At 44.7% G+C, this 20,618-nt stretch overlaps 1 protein-coding gene across 1 annotated transcript; it reads left to right on the top strand.

Moving 5' to 3' along the window:
- Positions 1-555: 555 nt before the first annotated feature.
- Positions 556-19,008, top strand: mfsd2ab (major facilitator superfamily domain containing 2ab). Its single transcript, XM_010873143.4, has 14 exons — positions 556-809; positions 4,058-4,183; positions 4,997-5,121; positions 10,787-10,910; positions 11,086-11,164; positions 11,334-11,527; positions 11,744-11,834; positions 12,443-12,561; positions 13,119-13,202; positions 15,011-15,094; positions 15,566-15,678; positions 15,827-15,970; positions 16,230-16,406; positions 16,802-19,008. Exons 1-14 carry the CDS (start codon positions 723-725, stop codon positions 16,854-16,856), a joined length of 1,602 nt encoding a protein of 533 aa, XP_010871445.1. The 5' UTR covers positions 556-722; the 3' UTR covers positions 16,857-19,008.
- The last annotated feature ends 1,610 nt before the right edge of the window (positions 19,009-20,618 follow it).

Genomic DNA, 20,618 nt, shown 5'->3' with positions numbered 1-20,618 from the left:
TTTCTTATTCTATTATTAAATACTGATTTATGTGAAAAAATATTTTTAAAACCTACAAGATAAAACTTCGCCATTATGCAATGATCCCTGTTGTTAGTGTTTGTTAGGTCAGTGTGTTATGAGTGACAGTGTGTGTTTCTGAGTGAGAATTGTTGCCAGTGTTTTGAGACATGCATGAAGCGTTTTGGTGGTTTTAGTGAGTTTTGGGGATGAGATTTACTGTTTTGCAACGATGCATGTTGGTAATGCACAGTGTGAGAAGAGTTTTGTTATTGTGGTTTCAGTATTGACCTATGCTTGTAAGCAATCGAGAAGATGTATTTATTTCGATTTCTTGTTGTTGCTTGTTGCTTGGGGTTTTAGGCAGGGTATCTGTACGGGTACTTCTGGACAGCAGCTGATGTCAAAAGGGCATTCAATAAAACTAGTGTGATTTACTTGGTACTAGGATCTAATTAATTCAACAAGCATCTTTAACTGGTGAAAGGGAATAACCCTTAAGAAACAGTGGGCGGGTTCCTGAAGCAGGAGTTACGAGTTTCAAAAGGGGGCGGGGTCCCAATACTACCACTGGACGTGTACAGTCAGCTTCAGTTTTCAAAGTCTTAACGGATCACCAAGGTGTAACTGATTTAACTACTGACTTGTGATTATACATCTTCTCCTATATATTTGTTTATAGTATTATTATTATTTTTTAAGTTAGTCATCCATTAAGTGTTATGGCCAAAGGAGCCGAACAATTTTCCCACGCGGGTTTGTTAACTAATAAACCGGTCTGCAAAGATGAGATCAAATTAGCTGGAAAGGTAAGTTTAATTCATTTTGCCATTTATCATGAACATCATCAACACATATTTACTGTACATATTCAATTCTATATTGTGAACAAGGCGGGAGGGGACAGAGATTTGCTCGAAAAGAAATGCAAAAAATACCTGAGGTTGGGTACTCGTTTGACGGCAGTTGTGAATATCTTTTTTGATGCACAGTCGAATCAAACATTTAGTCAACTACATTAACTACTTATTGGTTCAAGGTTATAGCTTTTTGTTGATTATTATAACTGATCTGGCCTATCGTTGTTAAGACCTTTTCATTCAGGCGGACGCGAACAACAGCCACCCGGATCTCCCCCTACCTTTATTCATTCATTCAAATAAGCCGCGACATATCTCTCCAGTAGCCGGGTGTCAAACTTACTATTTCATCGATTGTTAAATCCGTTTGTGGGAATAGCTTTCACGAGAAAAGATTAGGAATAGATCTACTGTACTTTCCAAAAATAAGAATTGGGGGTTTAAAATTCAAACCGTCTACGTATGTAGCGCTACCAATGTGACGTGTCATTGGTGTTGGAACGTTACACTCCGGAAAGTAAATGAAACCTACCAAGCATGCGATGTTGAGTTTAATCTTAGTTACCCTAGGCATGTCGAGTTCACTGGAAACCCATCGTGGTATTATATATGTAGTACTAGGTATTCTACTGCTCATGAATAGAATTGGCACGAATACGAACAATGCACACACATTAGTCGACCTATGTGAACACAGGCTAGCAAATGGAACATAAAGATAAGGCCTCTATAATTATGATAATGATGGTGAAGAGGAAAGAGGAACATTCGCTTCCTTCACCTTGGGAAAAGCCGGTGATAGGGGCGTATTATGAACACCACGAGACAGAAACGACAAACTGCGCTTCTTTTTCATACTACGTATGATTCTGCCACGTGAATGTGTCTGCTGGGTTGCATTTAAATCAGGGTTGATGTGCTTTGTTCTCAGGTGATGGGCTGGGGGGACGGTGGCTTGGTCTGTCAATAGGGATGGCCATACGAGGCTTCATTACCGTTCTTATTATTATGCTGCTAGCATAATATTCGCAGGATATTATGCTAGCAGCGCTAACTCAGATTTACCTTTTCAAAATCATAAAGCCATCATTGAAATATATAAGGCAATATAGTTAATCTAGTCTGGACGTTTTATTTTTAATGTTCTTTCCAATACTATGCTTGCTTGTTCCTTTTTTACCGACTAGATTAACTATATTGCCTTATAAAGTTCAATGATGGCTTTTATTGTGATAAAGAAAATCATTAGGGCTAAAATAACGCCAATGAAGCCTCGTTTGGCCATCACTATCTGTCTATATGTGGGACGGCGGGTATCGTCGGGGTGGCGCTCTTGATTACCAACGGTATTATGTGTATATATATATAAAAAAACATTATTTGACATCAGACGAAACCAGTTTCCAACTGCACCATCGTTGCTCAAGTGGTCATGTTCCTCACAGCTGGCTGTTTGCAGACGCTTCGCCAAGCTATCAGGTTTAAACCGGCGGATTAGCGGTTGTATGCCGGTTTTCAAAGTATGATGTTTATCAAATGCACCAAATAACACGGCGTAATTCTGAACAGTGAAATTCCTGTGACGTGGCACAAGGCAACTGATGATCATGCAAAGTAAGATGCCACTTATTTTGCATTCTCCAGTGCGGTTTGCTGTCTCTTGTCAAGCGTAGCCTAAGTCTTCTTGCCATACGGCTGTTTGACAGGATTTGTTTGTATGTGTTTTTGGAAATATATCCTGGGCACGGTTTGTTTTGAAATGTTTTACATTGTACAATACCACGTGTTTGACCTCAATATCCAGTGGTATAATGTAATTGAGACAACGCCCTGAAAGATGCCATTCATGCAACCTTTAGTTATCTGTCTCCGTCGTGTCCTGTCTTAGTCCATTTGTCATCTGAACAATGACTGTTTTGGTGCACAGCTTAAATTGACTCCTACTTTTATGTTCTCAAGGTGGGTGGGGTAGATGACCCCTTTTCATTGGCTAGGTAGAGGATGTTCTTGGTCTGTCCTGTTGACTGCCAATTGGCTTGAGGTGTCCTATAATCGGACCGGACCACAGAGACCCGCAAGGGATTGTGGACACAGTTTGATGCCGTTTCCCTGGAATGAACTGATCGGCCTCTAAAATGGCACTCTTTTCCAAAGGTAGTCCACCTCTTTACACCTGGTAGAAAGCCACTGGGTAGAGAATCGGAAGCCGTTCGTGAGAATGACTGAGTGGTTTGTGTCAGTGTGGGAAAGATCTCCGTCTCAAACCTCAGGAGGCGGAGTTCACATAGCTGTTGGACCGGTCCAGTTTCTACTCGGTTCCCAGGTTCACGGTGTGTTCTGTAGCCGGGCGGCTTCTCACCCAGCAGACACTGGGTCCTCTGTCAGACCGTTGACCTGGCAACCAGAACTTTGTCATCCCCGTTGTTCTGACCTCTCTGGAGAGGCAAGAGGAGAGATGTGGGAAAGAAGACCGAAGGAAAGAAAGGAAGAAATACAGTGAGGGCGAGGAACGTTGCCAAGAAGCAGGAGGGAAAGCCGAGCGACCCGGATTTGACCCAAAAAGTTTTGCAGGAAAAAGTGACTTGTGAAGCTGACCAAGAAGGCAGACATTGTGTTAGATGAAGCAGCTAAAAGCGTAACATTACTCTGCACCTGTTTTGCCTCCTGTGCAACAAAAACCTGCGTCGTTTGAAAGGTTTCACCACATTAGGTTTGCATTCTTCACAGATGAGTTTTTTTTTGGGGGATGTTTCTGTTTGTCATGACTGCTTAGGCGTGTGTTAAATAGAGCAGTGGAGAACATGCATTCATGATAAGCACAACTGTAGCAACCACGCCAAACTCTAGAGCCTAAAAAGGCTGCTGAACCAATCACAGGACTGCAGACAAAGCTGAACATTTGTGTGGTCTTAGTATGAGAGACTTAAACCGCATTTCGTGTCTGATGTGAAACAATCATTTTGCAAGAATAATTGCATCAATCTGTTTCTTCAAAGCAGATGAGCCAGTCTGTTTCAGCAACAGGAACAATCGATATAGTCTTATGCAACGTGCAAACGCTGAATATCCTATTCTGGTTTTATTTGTGGCCTGATGAATGTCATCCTCCAGTAGTTCCTATATAAACCTTTTGCTAATGAGCTCTTTTTTCAATCTTTCTCTCTCCTTCCTGAATTCTGTCTCCATCCCTTTTCCAGCATTCTCAGAGGAAGCAGTTATCAATATGCAACAAGCTGTGTTATGCCGTAGGAGGAGCCCCTTACCAGATCACGGGGTGTGCCCTTGGGTTCTTCCTCCAGATCTACCTGCTGGATGTGGCTCAGGTGAGTCCTTTATGTACCAGTTCCGTCACCCTCCCCTAGCCCCTCCCCTGCTGTCACATGTAAACGGTCCCAATAACTTCGATAGTGTCACTGTTTTCTTCCATCAACTGCGTAAATGAATGAGTTAAAGTCGATGAAGATGCATGGTGTGGTTTTTTCGTGGCGTATGACATTTAGTAGAGAGGAACTTTACATTTTAGCATCCTTGGCTAACAGCAGGCCGAGTCTGAAACTCTCTGCAAAGAACTGTCAGAATGTAGCTTGGTTCCCCTAAGGGACCGGTTTGGGCTTAATTCGGGTGACACCCTATGGAATTTGATTTTTTTTAACCCCTATGTTCCGCAGGAGTAAATATAGGAGAATACATATTTAATTGCTCACTAGAGGTGCAATGGTGCAGTTATTATCATTGTATTAACTTTTTTCACGAGGCATTCGATCCAACACAGCGTTGCTAGCTAGCTATTCAGATTGTTTTGGTTGAATCTATTCACTCAGGTTCACATGCTTAATGTTTATTTGTAACCTACAGGCATCACCTTGTTTAAAGATGCCAGCCATAATACATTTAAACAAAATCAAGGAAGTGATATAGTCTGTCGCTGTGAATGTTTTGGGCTGTGTTTGGGAATGTCATTGTATAGCTCCGTTGCCCTCAGGGCTGGTTCCACCAGTTTTTACTCAAGGTTGAAGATCACAGCTCATTTATTATAGACGGTCTGTCCTTCCTCCCCCCCTCCCATTTTCCACAATTCCAATCCCCATTCCTTCGTTCATCTGAGGAAGTTCTAACCTCTCTCTCTCTCTACACAGTTGGACCCATTCTATGCGTCCATCATCCTCTTCGTTGGGAGGGCGTGGGATGCAATAACTGACCCTACAATCGGGTTCCTGGTGTCCCGTTCCCCCTGGACGCGCATCGGACGGATGCTGCCATGGTAATTCACACTTTGCCGCCTCTCCTATCTGTCAACCAATCACATTTCAGCAAAGAGGGTTGTACTTCTTGTTATTGGCTCCCAGATCTATCAATCAACGTATTTGCGTTTGGTCTTAGAGCTTCACCGCTGTGGGTAGGGAAGAGTGCTCTGTAGATGGCCTCTGATGCCCCCTGAAGGTACTATGACTTAAGGACTTCAGATATCCCAGGCTTTGGCTGACAGGACCTGACATTAAATTTAAAGTCTATGACACGTTTCCCAGAGTAACTGTCCTTCCAACATTAGGCCCGATTTTACAGAAGCAGATGTGAACACTTGATCAAGTTCACTACTTTGGCAGGAATTTAAATAACTCTCCTAGGGAAACCATTCTAACTGGAGCGTAGCCACCATGGCGAAGTCCGTGATTCTGATGCCCTTTGACAAGTGTAGGTGCACTGCGAGGGTTTGAAAGCTGATGCGTGGCACAATGAACTTCCCTTGTCAACCATGAGAATTGGAATAGGCTTCACGGCCGATGGGATTGCATCATCCAGGCGGGACTTTAGTTGACCTACGTTCACCCAGACAATCACAAATAAACCCACGGCAAAGTGGGGGCAACCAAATGACTTGATGAATGAGGCCCTGGGGATTTCAATCTCGTCGGGTGGATGTGAATTAGGTTGTCATGTGAAAGCTGGGCGTGGCGAATTGACCCTGCGAGTCCTCTAGTTTTAAAAAACGCATTTGTGGGAGGGGCCCTGTGCTACGCTGGTTCATTAGAATTTTAACCGTGGTTTTATCAGTTAAAACCGTGGTTTTATCAGTTAAAACCACGGTTAAATGGTGTCATCCAACACCATTTAAGGTGTTCTACTGCTTTCCATAAAAAGCTTGTGAATATTTCTTCAGTCAAATATTAATCCACGACATGAGACCTGAATTGTCATCTGGACTAAAACTAAAAAAGGGTATAAATTTATAAAAAAGCGTTATAAAAGAAAAAAGAGGCTACCAGATTGACCTGTGGTTCTTAGCTCAGCAACTCTTCGTTGGTAGTTGACCTGCTTCGCACAGCCATATCAAATGCCTGACAGTTTCTGAAAGACTCCTTTCTTTTCCAATATTCAGCGGCTGTGATTAGGTTCTTTAAAAAAAAAAAAGTATAACATATTTACCTTGGCTGCTCCTCGACCTCAAGTTAACTGATAAATTGGCCATTTATGAATGAATCCCTTATAGATTCATCCACATTTAACCTAAGATGCCTGTTGGCTAATATTTATTTTTATGCTTCTATTAAACTCTATCTGCCACGAGTGTCACTGCTTTAGCCCTCTGGAACTGCTGTTTGGTGTCTGTCCTTTGACCCTTCTCAGTGAAGGTCTAATTAGGACTGTCAGGGGCAACTCACACATTTTGTTTTGAGGTGTGCCAGCCACGCGCACCCATGCGCACGCACGCTCACAGCCTGTCCCATTTAAAGCTCACAGCCTTCGCTCCTATGCATGGTCGCAACCCTGTGTTAGTCAGCTGATCCAGTCCCAAGGCTTTTCCCTGTCCTCATGCCACTCCACACACTGACCTCCAGACGGTCTGAAGACCTGTTTCTCAATCGTGGCGATCACAGTGGAGACTGTGGCGGCTCTGTGCCCGAATTGCCTTTTTCTCAATCCGCAGTCGCTACGGAATTTGCACAAACATCAGTTATGCAGTAATGCAGCTCCAGTGAACATTGTTCTTGCACACTCACTCACACAAGAAGGCGGGTCTGTGCAGAGTCAAAGGACACAGTACAGTCTGTTAGTTGGTGCTGTGTCCTTAAGAGGCCTATTCATTCCCTATGTACTGCACTACTTTAGACTGGGTCTCATGGGGGAACTGAGTGTAGCAGTGTGCTGTCAGGGACACGGCAGGGGGATCTCTTCTGAACATCTGAGTGGCCTCGATGTCGGAGGTGGTGACTAATGTGTTTCCACACTGTGACCATTAGCTTCACGGTGGCAGCTGATTGGGCCATGTGGACAGTAATGGGAACGAACAGGATCTTGGGGGAATGCGGGGTTATGTCTATTGGCCGCCCCACTCCTGATGGCATCTCCCAAATAAGACATGAGGCATGGAGAGGGTCTGCATGGGGGAGGGCTTCGGCTTCCTGTGCACAGCAGTGTGTTCTCTGTGGGGGGGAGGGTGATATGGGACCAGCTGGGAAAGCAGTGATTAGTTCCTGCAGTCATTTCCACTGGGGAGCAATTAAAGGATGCACGCATCTGAATAATTGATTCTACTTCCCTGTCTGCTGTCAAATGTATCGCAATGGCGTTTCCTCCCATTCTCACAGCGAGTGGTTCCCTGGATGTGGTTTTAACGGTGTTCTGGTGGTTTCCTTTCGCCCCTGCTTTAGGATATTTATGAGGATGAGCTGGTTATGGGATTTCTGAGAGCTTCCGCAATTTTGCCAACTCCCCCACTACTGCTTGCCAGAACAATTTTGTCATCAAAATAAGTGAAATAATCGGAGTCACTGTGCGTGCGCGTTTGTGTGAGTGCGTGTGTCTATATGGAGGTTCTGTTTATATGGAGATTCAGTTGGTTACACAGAACAGGTCTTTCGCCAGAATAAGAGGGGCATGGATCAAAATATGCTGGAATGTAGCAAATGGGTTCAGACAGGAAGAAGCTTGTGTCCTCATACTTGGTGTTCTGGAGGAGTGTCTGATTGTGGGAGAAGGAATGTGCAAGCTCCTGTCGGTGAAGCTTGTTTAGGCTCTAGGTGTTGTCAGGAAGAACTGTGCCAGCATATCTTCGGAGGCTGAAAGACAGGGAACATGCACAGAAAGAGGCGTATCCACTGTTGTCAACCAAAACAAAGGTTTGGTGGGGATGGTAATTGATAGGAATCTTACAGTGTAGGCAATGCGAGAAAGTGGGTGGACTGGAGAGCTATCACTGTCTTCAAAGCTATCACTGTCTTCAAAGCGTGGTTTGAGAGGGGGAGGGTAGGAGAGCTCTGATTGGCTGGAAAGGGGTGGTGTGTTGTGGGCTGGGCCAAATAGTTCTGTTTATGGGTTATGCAGGCCCAAGGTTACTAGAGTTCAACAGGCAGTTGCTGCTGAGAAATGGGAGTGATGACAGGGAAAGGATGACAAAATCAATGAATATCATGGTTGCCAGGTTCTCACTAGACTCTACACCCCCAAAGTATGGGCTAGAGTATTTATATAAAGGTACTAATTTAACGTTAGTATTTCAGTGTCAGGATTAGCAGTGTGTTTAGGTTCAAAATCTCATTTTTGTGAAGGGCCATTTTGGTAATATTTTTTTTTTAATGTTTATTAAGGCGTGTATCCCGTTTATATTTTGTAATAGGGTTAACTGATTTCTAACAGTGAGCTCACCATGGAGCTTCTCAAAATTTTCAGGAACCTTTTTAAAATAACATATATTTACACCGTAAGAGCCTTGTCTACACATGCTGTAAGTTGGTTTCATTATTGGTGAAATGTCAGAGCGTGACTTTGTAGTCTTAATAATTTACCGAATCGGTAAGAACCCATTCCTGACACAACCACAAATGCTGTCCGAGATGTTGATCGTTATGAATCTGCGTTGATGGCAGCATCTCCCATTGCAGTGCAACCTCTTTCCTGTAGATCATATGTAAAGTTGAGTTTTGTTAATGGAGCTAGTCTACATGGCAGTACACACCCGCAATGCACCAGCGTTACAGCCTTTTCCATGATTACCACCCTTCCAGAGAAGGACAAGCTGAGGAAACAGCGGGACGTTGGTTCAAGTCCTTGCATGACATTGGCATGACTCTGAGGTGTTCAACGGAATTACGCAGTATGCCCGTCAAATCCGAGCCTTAACTGTAACATCTGCGTGAACGGTTTTGCCCCTGTCCAGAAAGGGTTTCATAATTTGACCAAACATTTTCTGGACGGGCGTAGGAGAAGGAGGTGTCCCAGGTTTCCCGTGGTGTAGTTCCTGACACGTAGTCTGTTTTGTTTATTGAAAGGACGGCTGCAGTAAATGCTTGTGGGTGTGTGTTGGGCTGCTGGTCTAGACGGGGGGCAAAGTCTTGTCCACATGGGCTTGGCACGGCCATGTCACTGTGGTTTGGCAGCAGGTACGCCTCGCTTGGCAGCTGACATGGCACAGTAAGTAGCCGTAATGTCCATCTGATATGTCTATTTTGTGGACGTGCGGTTAGGCATGTTGTTTGGCCAGGTTACAGGAGAAGGACCAATATCAACACCCCCGTATTGGACCTTTTTAAGCTTTTCAATATCCCAGCCAGGTTTACGAAGCAAACACTGACATGATTGCATTATTTTGAATTCATTTATATGGGACATAATTCACATTTTCTATGAATTAGATGCCAGGCAGTAGCAGTGGAGGAAAACCATCGTCTGTCTTTTGGATGATGATATAATCATACAGCAACAAGCGACGTTACAGAATGGAAATGAAACGGGACCCATGACTAATGTATGAACACACCGTGACCCAGAAGAGGAAGACCTAGATTTTGAAACATGACTGAAATGTTGATACAGGTCTGGCCACTCCCCCCGGCGTTACGCCGTTGCCTCAGCCCCTTCCAGTGCGAACCGTGCATTTTGACACTTACTTTGTGTCTGTGCTATTCCTTCATGGCATCCAGTACTCTGCCCAGTCCAACTGACCCAGTGGATCGTTGATTATGTTAGTGTTAGGTAGTTATACTCGGTCTGTCCTGTCAATGCCAAACTCGTGACTCAAACTGTACTTGCAGGGAGCGTGTCTATGGGCTTCTCGTGGCATGACACAATTTCCAGTCTGTGGTAATGGGGAGCAGGTAACCTGATTGTGTCTTGCGTCACTGGTTTCCTCAGCCGGCCAGCGAGAGGATGTGATGCAGTTGCTCATCCTCAAGAATGCGTCATCTGATAGGACAGACCACGGCCACACCCCTTCCATTCAATTGGTGCTTGTTGATCAGGCCACAGGAAGTGCATAATTGAGACAGGAATCTCCTCTGTTCTTTCTGTTTCTTCTGGTGTGCTAAGGGAGCGGTGTCGGAGGAGAGGAGGAGGAGTAGGAGGAGTGTCTGACTGACTGACCAGCAACTGTTGCTGCTCAACATGTGTGTCAATACTCTGGCCTGGGTCTAGTTTACAAGATTAGAAGGGGGGGGGGGTCCGATTGGCTCTGAGGGGCCAGGAATTGGAGGGGGAGTATGACTGGCTTTGAGAGGGGGTGGGTGTCTGGCTATGGGCGCATGAGATGGGACGTGATGAAGTAGGTAAAAACTGGTATGCATCTACCATAAATCTGACTTTATGACGCATAAGGGAAAGGAGTCGTTTGCTATGTGACTGCTCTCCTGATGACTAAAACATGGGTGCATCCCACGTCCCCAATGCTCGTCTGTCACCTTAGATCCTTTAGTGAATCAGTGCATGTGGAGGAAGAGGAGACGCTGGGAGAGGAAGCGTTCTTTAGATGATTGAAATGCACCCTTTCTCAACAACGTTAGAATGGGAGGCAAGGGAAAGCCACTGTAGACTATTGAAATAATCCAGCCGTTCTGTGAGTGCTCTCAAACTATGGTTATATTGTTCTATGTTCTATGTGGGAGGTTTGATTAAGTTGTGTTTTCAGTCAATGACTGACCTGTTTGTGTCTTTAGGATCATTTTCTCCACACCTCTGGCAGTGATCTGTTACTTCCTCGTCTGGTACGTTCCTTCCTTTGAGGATGGAAAAGTCATCTGGTACCTGGTCTTCTACTGCCTCTTCCAGACGCTACAGACAGTAAGTACTTGTTAAACTGTGTGTGTCCAGTATACCTAAAAGAAGGCCACAAAAAGGACTAGCACGATGGCAGGGCAAAATGTAAATGCAACGCGGAACAATCCCGTCGTTTAAAAAAACAGTCTTGGGTCAATTTCGATGGCTGCTCACTGACTGTGTGTCTGTCTCCTTCCAGTGTTTCCATGTCCCCTATTCAGCCCTCACCATGTTCATCAGTGATGAACAGAAAGAGAGAGACTCTGCCACTGCGTACAGTAAGTTCCACACCAAAAATCCACTGCCATTCCCACACTGCATGCTGGGTAGTGCACACGTCCTGAGTCGTAGGACACACTGTCTGCTCAATCAAGGATGAAATTTGGAACGCAGTGGAAACACGCTCATTGGTTGATGGGAGTTTCGTCTGCACTCTCGTCCCGTCAGGAATGACGGTGGAGGTTCTGGGAACTGTGATTGGCACAGCCGTCCAGGGTCAGATTGTGGGCATGGCTAACGCGCCGTGTGTCCCGGTGCCTGGTGATGTCATGACACAAGGCCCTAACTCCACCCTGCAGCTGGCGCCAGAGGTGAACAACACGACGGAGGTCATGTCTCCGCCAATCACTCTGGATCAGACGGTACGTATTCGCTGTCATTGGTCAGCATCGTATTCGCTGTCATTGGTCAGCATCGTATTCGCTCTCATTGGTCAGCATCGTATGTAGCCATCGTAAGTATCATCTTTAACCAGCTTGTTCTAAAATTCCACGTCAGTCAGCCGATAGGCATGTCCCTTATTTCTTGTGGTTGCCGTAGTTTCTGTGTCAACAGTTTCCTGTTCTTGTGCCCTGCAGAAAAACGCCTACATGATTGCGTCCGGTGTCATCTGTGCCATGTACGTCCTCTGCGCCGTGGTGTTGTGCTTTGGCGTTACGGAGAGGAAAGGTGAGACCGTCCACCGAAAGTCTCCATCAACGCGATGGTCCGGCGGTTTAAGCCAGAGACTTTCCAAGCATGTGTACTGTGGCGGAGTGGGATCGAATCCCGGCGGCTACTGTTTGAGGCAAATTCTACCTTAGATTTCACCACTTCTTTCAAACACGGAAATTGCCTGTAAATCAAGAAATCTCCGAAGTAGTTTATACACACATTATTTTGTAGAATTGCAGTGTTGGGACTTTTTTCCCAAAAGGCCCTGAAGACCTCGTCTGGGAATTCCCTAGGGGCTTGACTCGCATTCTAGGAAACTGACTCACTTATGTGATGTCGACGTTATAACCGCAGCTCAATGGAAGGCTTTATATGAACACAATCTGTTATGTGAACTCAAGGAAGGGCTAATAAACACCCAGCCCAACTAAAGTTATTTTTTAGATCTGTTGTGAAACCACCTCGATGTCAGTTTTTCCAGTATATAAAACAAACATTTTGGATTCTAATTCCTCTGGGAAGACATCTCCTGCCCATTAAACATGAGGTGGAGAGGTTTTGTGAATACGTTTGATGATGACGACCGTAGTAATTGTAAACATACATCTCTCCACCCTCCCCAGAGTCGCTGCGCCCTCGCTCAGAGCCCATGTCCTTCTGGCAGGGCATTCGGCTGGTGATGGGGCATGGACCCTATGCCAAGCTGGTTATAGGCTTCCTCTTCACCTCCCTCGCTTTCATGGTGAGTACGGAGACTTTGATATAACACACACACACACACACACTTTTTTGCTTTTACTTGAATTTTCTTTTAATTGGGCTGTGAGGTATCCATTCCCACTCTCGTCCCACGCGCCAAAGATTGTTTGCCATTAAACTTTCTAGGTGGTGGCTGGCACACAGGTTTAGTATGAATGCCATGTGATGTGCAATTATCCCAGTTTAAGAGCGTAACCTGACCCAGAGTAAACTCAACCAGACCGTTGAATTAATCAGTATGGTCTCATGCTTGGGTTCTCTGACACCATCACTCTGCTCTTTCAGAGACTCTGTGTGCTCGGTCTTCTGGGCTAAGCTGCTCCTTGTATTTGCGTTCAGCCCACTCAGGGGACAGCCGTTTCTCTGCCTCAATTTAAAGGCCTGTCTGGAAAAGGTTGTTCAAGAGCAAGTGGGAAATAAGAAAATGATCAATACAAGTGAAAAGAGAGAATCAAAATATATGTGAGGGATTTAAAATGTTCTTTGCTCTGTACAGTGTTGTTATGATGTGTATGAATGTCCCACACTTCCTCTCTGCAGCTCCTGGAAGGGAACTTCGCTCTATTCTGCAGCTCCACTCTGGGATTTAGAAACGACTTCCAGAACATTCTGCTGGTAATCATGGTGAGCACCTACACACACACACACACACACACACACACACACACTCAGCAAGACTAAGACCGTCACGTTGTTTCATACAAAATGGCTGTCTCTGCGAACATAAAGTGTCAGGATCCTGTCCAGTCGTTTTATGGATCTGTGGTCACTTTCTCTGGCCGCCTGAATGCCAGGCCTTTCCCACACTCTTAGAACGACACGAGTGACTCTTAATCTCTTGTTCTCTCACTCTCTCTGACACTCTTTGTCTTTCTCCTCTACTTAACATACGGTAATGAGAAACAAGCTATGTGGGCTTCCCTTCATACGTCCATCTCTTTCCTCATCCCTCTCTTCCTTCTATACGACGATAAGGTCTTTAAATCCTTTCCCTTTGTACCATAAAATTATAATAAGGCTTAAATCCTGTCAGAAATGTAGTCATAAGCATGGAGGTCTGCTGACAGAAGGCATGTGAACTGTGGGAATCAGTGGTCAATGAGTTTAAGAAGCTTACATTCAATTCAACTCATAAAATGTAAAAGAATAGACCTAATGTCCTTTTCCTTTATGCATACGATTAGGCCTGTTACAACCTCCAAGAGAACAAGGTATGGTTTAATTCCTTCTGGAATTTACTCTCTAATGGCCAGACTGAGAAGCAGCCCTTTTGGACAGATCTAGGATCAGTTACCCTCCAATAATTAGAATCATAACCATTATGTACCCGTTCTCTTTCTGAGAGGTCTCAACGTTTGCTGGTTCAGGATGGAACAGTTTCACTGAAGTTGTTTCATCAACTGTAATAAAGGACCTTGTGTTCATATCTTGCGAGTTGGACTAATAGACCTTGCGAGTTGGACTAATAGACCTTGCGAGTTGGACTAATAGACCTTGCGAGTTGGACTAACAGACCTTGCGAGTTGGACTAACAGACCTTGCGAGTTGGACTAACAGACCTTGCGAGTTGGACTAACAGACCTTGCGAGTTGGACTAACAGACCTTGCGAGTTGGACTAACAGACCTTGCGAGTTGGACTAACAGACCTTGCGAGTTGGACTAACAGACCTTGCGAGTTGGACTAACAGACCTTGCGAGTTGGACTAACAGACCTTGCGAGTTGGACTAACAGACCTTGCGAGTTGGACTAACAGACCTTGCGAGTTGGACTAACAGACCTTGCGAGTTGGACTAATTGTCTCAGTGGGAGGCAGTCAAGCCACTAATGAAGGATCTGGGGGTGCGACAACAGTAGCCTGTTGTGTTCAGGAAATGTTGATCAGTTCTCACAAAAATCGTTTTCTAGATAATGCAAATGTGTCAACCAATAGATACTTTACAGGCGACAGGGGTTAGGCTGCGGCCTGCGTGGCAGGATACAGACAGAGAAGGGTTTTTATCTTGCCCTGGAATGGGCCAGGAAACAGAACGGTAAATAAATACTGCCGGTGCAACAATGGCAGGCCTCGACATAGAAAGATGACTGACAGGCAACCCATGACTCTGCTTATACGCAATGGAAAACTACTGCCAGTCCAGGGCGCACAATATATTTACCCTCTCACTGGCTACAGCATGAGGTCGCAGGGTATTCTGATCCGCCCTGGCCACCCCCTGGACAGTGGGTTCACGGAACATCTCCATACAAGTCCATGTTCCTTGCTCTTGATGTCTTCCCTGTTCCAGTAGGGCCCTCCAGATCTATGGATTTTACAACGACCTCTGTTGAAACGTGCCGGCGCCCCGGTCACAGCCGGGCATGCACACGGTGCTGGAGTGTGACAGCTTTCGACACTTCCTGTGACTAATTCACACTCTTCGTTCTCCTCAGCTGGCTGCGACCCTCACCATCCCCTTTTGGCAGTGGTTCCTTACACGGTTTGGGAAGAAGTTGGCGGTGTATATCGGTACCTCGGTAAGCATTATCGCAACACATTTCGGCTTGTCTTGATGGCCTGCTGTTGTGTGCATAATAAGGACACCTCAAATGCATTTCATTAAGGACATGGCACTTCCAGGTCTGTTTGCCGAACCACAAACCTTCGGCAAACTGATCAAGATTGGTTAAATCAGAATTGCACCGCCTGTGGCCATGTTATCTTGTGATAAAACGGGTCACTGAGTCATGTCGCTGCCACGGGCTGTGATTCTACCGGGCTGTGATTCACCTGGTTCCAGCGCCCCTTGTGGTGGTTCGGCACTAGCCTGGCTGTGGCTGGGCGGCACCAGAGCTCCGCTGTCAGTCGGTGGCGGTGATGGGTGGAACGCTCAGTAGCCTCTACAGTTCAACACTGTGGTCATAGGTTGCGGCGCTTCCAGTGACCACCCGTCCATCTCATTCTTAGGACGGTGTGTGTGATAAGCCTCTCGTCTCAACCTCCTGCAGGTCGTGATCCCCTTCCTGATTCTGGTCGTGTGTCTGAAGAGTAATCTGGTGGTCACCTACATAGTGTCCTTCATGGCGGGTGCCAGCGTCGGGGCCGCCTTCCTCCTTCCATGGTGAGTCGGACAGGAAGTGCCCCTCCGACGGTCTCTTCCCCATGTCCTTGTGTCTTTAACTCACTGTCTTTCGATCGCAACCTCTTCCTGTTTGATGAATTGTGATGTGGTGTTTTTCCTAAACGTTCCGCGTTCTCCGTCTCTCCAGGTCCATGTTGCCGGACGTGGTGGATGACTTCAAGGTCAATAACCAGGACTCCCAGGGTCACGAGGCCATCTTCTACTCCTTCTACGTCTTCTTCACCAAGTTCGCTTCCGGAATCTCCCTCGGTGTCTCGACTCTCAGCCTCGAGTGAGTCGGTCATAGACGAGAGGGACCTGAGGATCCTGCCCACCACACCAAATAATCACATTTTATATATTAAAGCCTTGTTCTCCCCCAGGGTTGCCAAGTTAATAATGTTAGCGTGAGATGCTAATCCAGACCATGTGGGCAATAAATCCCACTTGAAAGCGTGTGAGTGCGTGCTTGTGTGTGAGTGCGTGCGTGTGTGTGCGCGTGTTCTATGTTCGCTCATTTGATCACCGATTTATTCCCGCCTCCTCTGTAGTTTCGCAGGCTATGTGACTCGGGGCTGCACTCAGCCTGAGAATGTGGGAATCACCCTGAAGGTGCTGGTCTCCGCGGCGCCCATAGGACTCCTCCTGATTGGCTTGTGTATACTCTACACTTATCCAATTGACGAAAAGAGAAGGCAGGACAACAGGAAAAAGCTACAGGAGCAACGGTGAGACTGGTGGAACACATCTGCATGAGCGCGGGTGTGCACACACACACACACACACACACACAGGCCCAGCACTTCCAATGCGTCTAAAAGTTTGTCCGTATTTTTGATGGAGAACTAGCCGTGTAGAATTATAAACCCCTCTTATTCCCCTCAGAAGAAAACATTAAATAGCCTGGGTATCAGTCTGGTTGTGCTATCATTCCACACCTGGCCTTGTGTGGCACCTACACACAAAGTGCATTTAAGTCTTTGTTCACACAGGCGGTCCAATTCTGATATTTTTTATGGAAACGCAGGGGAATAAGATCGAAATTGTTCTGCCTTGGAGATGCATCTTTGGTGTGAATTCCTAAATGCCGTGTCTGATTTGATCTCCGTTCTGTTTCTCACAGTGACAGCGAATCGGACTCAGACACGGACTCTTCAGAACCAACCAATGTGGTGTAGCCATTAAAAAGGACCAATGGGCTGAGGACCGATCACGACCGTACAGATGCTGCTCCCACCCAATCACGGTGCTGCTGGTTGGCGGCTTCCTCGTGTTGTGATGGCGACCGCCCACCCCAAGAGACCACAACATGTATTGTTGCCTTGGCAATGGAATAAAAACGACCGACAGCCTTCCCCGCTCGATTACCACCCACTTCAGCTGGGGCAGACTTTCCAGACCGAAGTCACTCGATCGCTGTTGTTAAGCGGTCAAACCACGAAAGGCAGCTTCGTTCCAAGCGCCCTACACACAGTAGAGCACGGAGAGCTTAAAGTAGAGCCCCATGCTGAGTGTGATTTGTGGCGCAGCCTTTTTCGCCAAAGTCCACGGAAGTTGCACAGAACCTTGTAATGTGATGTGTACTGTTTGGTGGTTTATATGACATTTGTGGGTGTATATTGCCTTTAATTTGATCTCAGAATGTTTATTGTACGTATTACTTGAAACGACTGACACTGCACTTGAATGACCTACGTTACCACTTGGATTAAAGGAGTGTCCTCGGTGGTTGCCCCTGATCAACAGTGTGTTTCTAGGCCAAAGACACCTTGACTATGTTAAAGCACTTGGTTTTGATTTCTAAATCCCAACGATCGTCCCACGTAGCCAGGCAATCATTCACATTGATTGTACAACATTTGAAGATGTATTTGTTATTGTCTATACAGACTTGTTTTCTACTGTCAGACGAGACTTTGGAGTAAATCCAGAATCCTTGCCCTCTAAACATCATCTTCTGCACAACAGGTAGTGGTTCAACTTGACAAGCAAGGGAGCTCTCCATCGCAGCTTCCTTTCTGTTTTGTCTTGATGTTAAATGTCAGTTGCAACTCCTTGTGTAACTTTAAGGTTCACTCTACTGTTGGGCCGAATGAAAAACACTTATACCAACACAAAACAAAACCACTAACAACACAATAACTGCATGGTAACTACAGCTAAAATAACCTATAAACTCAAGCATCTCTGTTTTTATAGGATATTATTTATTGCCTTTTCATCTATTCACTTCACTTAGTCTTTAGGTTATAACATATGGTACTAATCTAGAAAGATTATATATTTTATTTAAGTATTTATTTTCATGTAATTCTGAATCAGTCTGATAAATTGTTATATTTATGCTTTTTTTTTAAAAAGACAATCTCTTGAGGTTGTTTTTTATAAACTGAATGCGTGCCGTTAAACTGTGTGCAGGAGTAGCCGACCAGTCTCATCCCCACTGTATATTTGGCTTAATCTTTAAATGCAGAGTGTTGAAAGTGTTGGTTTTTAATGCATGTCATTGCTTGCAGCTACACGTGTGTGTGTGTGTGTAAAGAAAGGGAAGAAGTGCATTAGAGGAAGTGTAAAAAACGGGGCCTGTTGTCAGTGTATTGCAGTGTATTTTATGTCTGTGAGAGTGGTTGTCATAGTATTAGAAGTGTCACACACAATGAATGGAAATTCAAAGAGGAAATTAAGACCTGTAACCACAAAACAAGGACCATCCCACACTTTCACACCAGATAAATATACTACAGTATTAACACTCAAGTTTCAGGTTATACATTTGCAGACACTTGATCAGTTTTTTTTTTAGTTGTTTCGGGAATACTTTAAGTGTCTGTTATAGTCTTCTGGCGATGTCCCTGAGGAATTTTCTCCCGTTAGGTCAATGGAGACCGCAGGCCCTGTCCAGTAGAATGGGACTAATAAACTGGCTAGAAGAATTAAGATCTCTCTCAACCAGCGGTAGTGGTCACATGCACGGATGGAGAGATTAATGCCTTTTTCAGCCGAGAAGACCTGTGTGTTGATTATGTGGAAGCTCATCCAATGTGAAAACGACATTTTACATTTTCTGTTATTTCAATTAATATCTTTCTGTATGATGTCCTTCCAGTCTGGCCGGGATGGTGGTAACTGCCAAATGTGTTGACTCACGTGAGAGTCCGACCATGCCTTGTACACACACCCCTCCAGTGCAGAATGTAAAAATTGTATATAAGTAACTTGTGTAAATATATTTTTTCATGCCAAAATGAAGTTTAAGGAAATTGATGCAGTTCTGTCCATTTTGTTTAAAATGACTACTTGTATAATAAAAAAGCCTACTGATATAAAATATATTTGAATGTACTTTTTACTGAAGTTTACCGTCTGGGGGCTGATTCTACTTAAAAGGGGTTAGGCTACTAGCAATACCCTGGCCCTTAATATCTAATATTAATATTGTATTTGGGTCAAATTTGTGACTCCAACTTAACAAGCCTCATCTAGATCTGTTGTCCAAGCCGTACAGTCCAAATACAAAAAGTGAGTATAGGGGCTTCTATAACCTAATTATCTTCCTTATAATAGGCCTAAGTGATTTTTAAATGTAGCCTACTTGTATAGAGCCATTCAGTTTTTATTCATTTTGAAAACCCATTAAAATGTTCAGTAACTTTGCATTACACAGGACAGGACCTGCGATATATTATTTGCTAGTCCTATATCAAGAAATAATGACATATGGTACAGGTGCGTTTCAGATAGGCATAGCCTAATTATAACCTTTTGATACTTGAGGCCTATATGTTTTGCAATTATATAGAAGAAATTCATGGAAAAAACCCCAAAATCAAGGAAAAAAACTAAAGGAAGTCAACGTTGGACATGCAAAGTAGTTTGTTGTTTCTTGATCTCGTGATATGACAATGCGTGGAGGACGGAACAAAACATCATCAGAGCAGGAACGCTCCGCAGAATCGCCCGGCGTAAGACGCGCAGTTGTGTGTTCCAACGCGGCACAGGAGAAACTGAACGGCAGGTCCATAACAGAGCAGCACGTTTAGCACCTAGACGTACACAGAGGGCGATTGTCACTTAAGTGCCAAAGTCTCCTCGCAGAAGATTGACAGCGTTACTGTTTTTGGCGCCAAGCCTTTGGTTCAGACAGGAGACGCCATTTCAGTTTGTGGTGAAAGATTCCCTCGTTAGATTAGCTAACATACCGATACAAGCAAAATACCACAAAGGTAAACAACGCATAGACAGAGTAGAGTGGAAAAAACACCCATGATCGTGTGTGAGCCAAATTCTAAAAACTCAAGCACGAAGCTTGCACTGACGTGTTGGATGTGCATTCGATTTCCATGGGCGAGCCGGTTTATCTTACTTACCAATGTGGGATATGAATTTAAACACGAGGGACGTAAAGCAAATAATTTTAGCATGCATGGCTTATGCAAAATGGCTTATGCAAAATACATCGCTTTTGCAAATGAAGGCAAGAGAGCTACATTGCCAACAGTAATTAGTTAAGTACAGATATTCTGCTTGTGGATAGGGCAGAATAACCGAGGGAGGGATTTGACGATTAGTGAACACTCAAATCAATATGATATATGGATGCATACCTGATATACCTGCATGCAGTTACATAGTTAGGACTGGGCGTCCGAGTCTATAGCCCCAGATCTCAAATTGACCAAAATTAATTATTAAAAAAAAGCCTCTGATCTATTCATCTATACTTCCGATCGTGCATTAGCTTGTGGGCTGTGACATCAAATTGAGTCATTCCTACCATTCAGTGACTTTCATGTCCACAGCACAAAGTATGGACATTTTAATAAAACAAAAATATATTATTTTTAAAGCCTTTCTGTTTAAGGTTAAGGTTTTTTTTTACTCTTAAAGAGATACAAACATTAGTATGACTGAAGAGATACAGACATTAGTATGACTGAAGA

Source organism: Esox lucius, chromosome 10 (genome assembly GCF_011004845.1).
Source record: "Esox lucius isolate fEsoLuc1 chromosome 10, fEsoLuc1.pri, whole genome shotgun sequence".
NCBI lineage: Eukaryota > Metazoa > Chordata > Actinopteri > Esociformes > Esocidae > Esox > Esox lucius.
The sequence above is the reverse complement of the archived record's forward strand: the minus strand, read 5'-3'. Positions and strand labels throughout refer to the sequence as shown.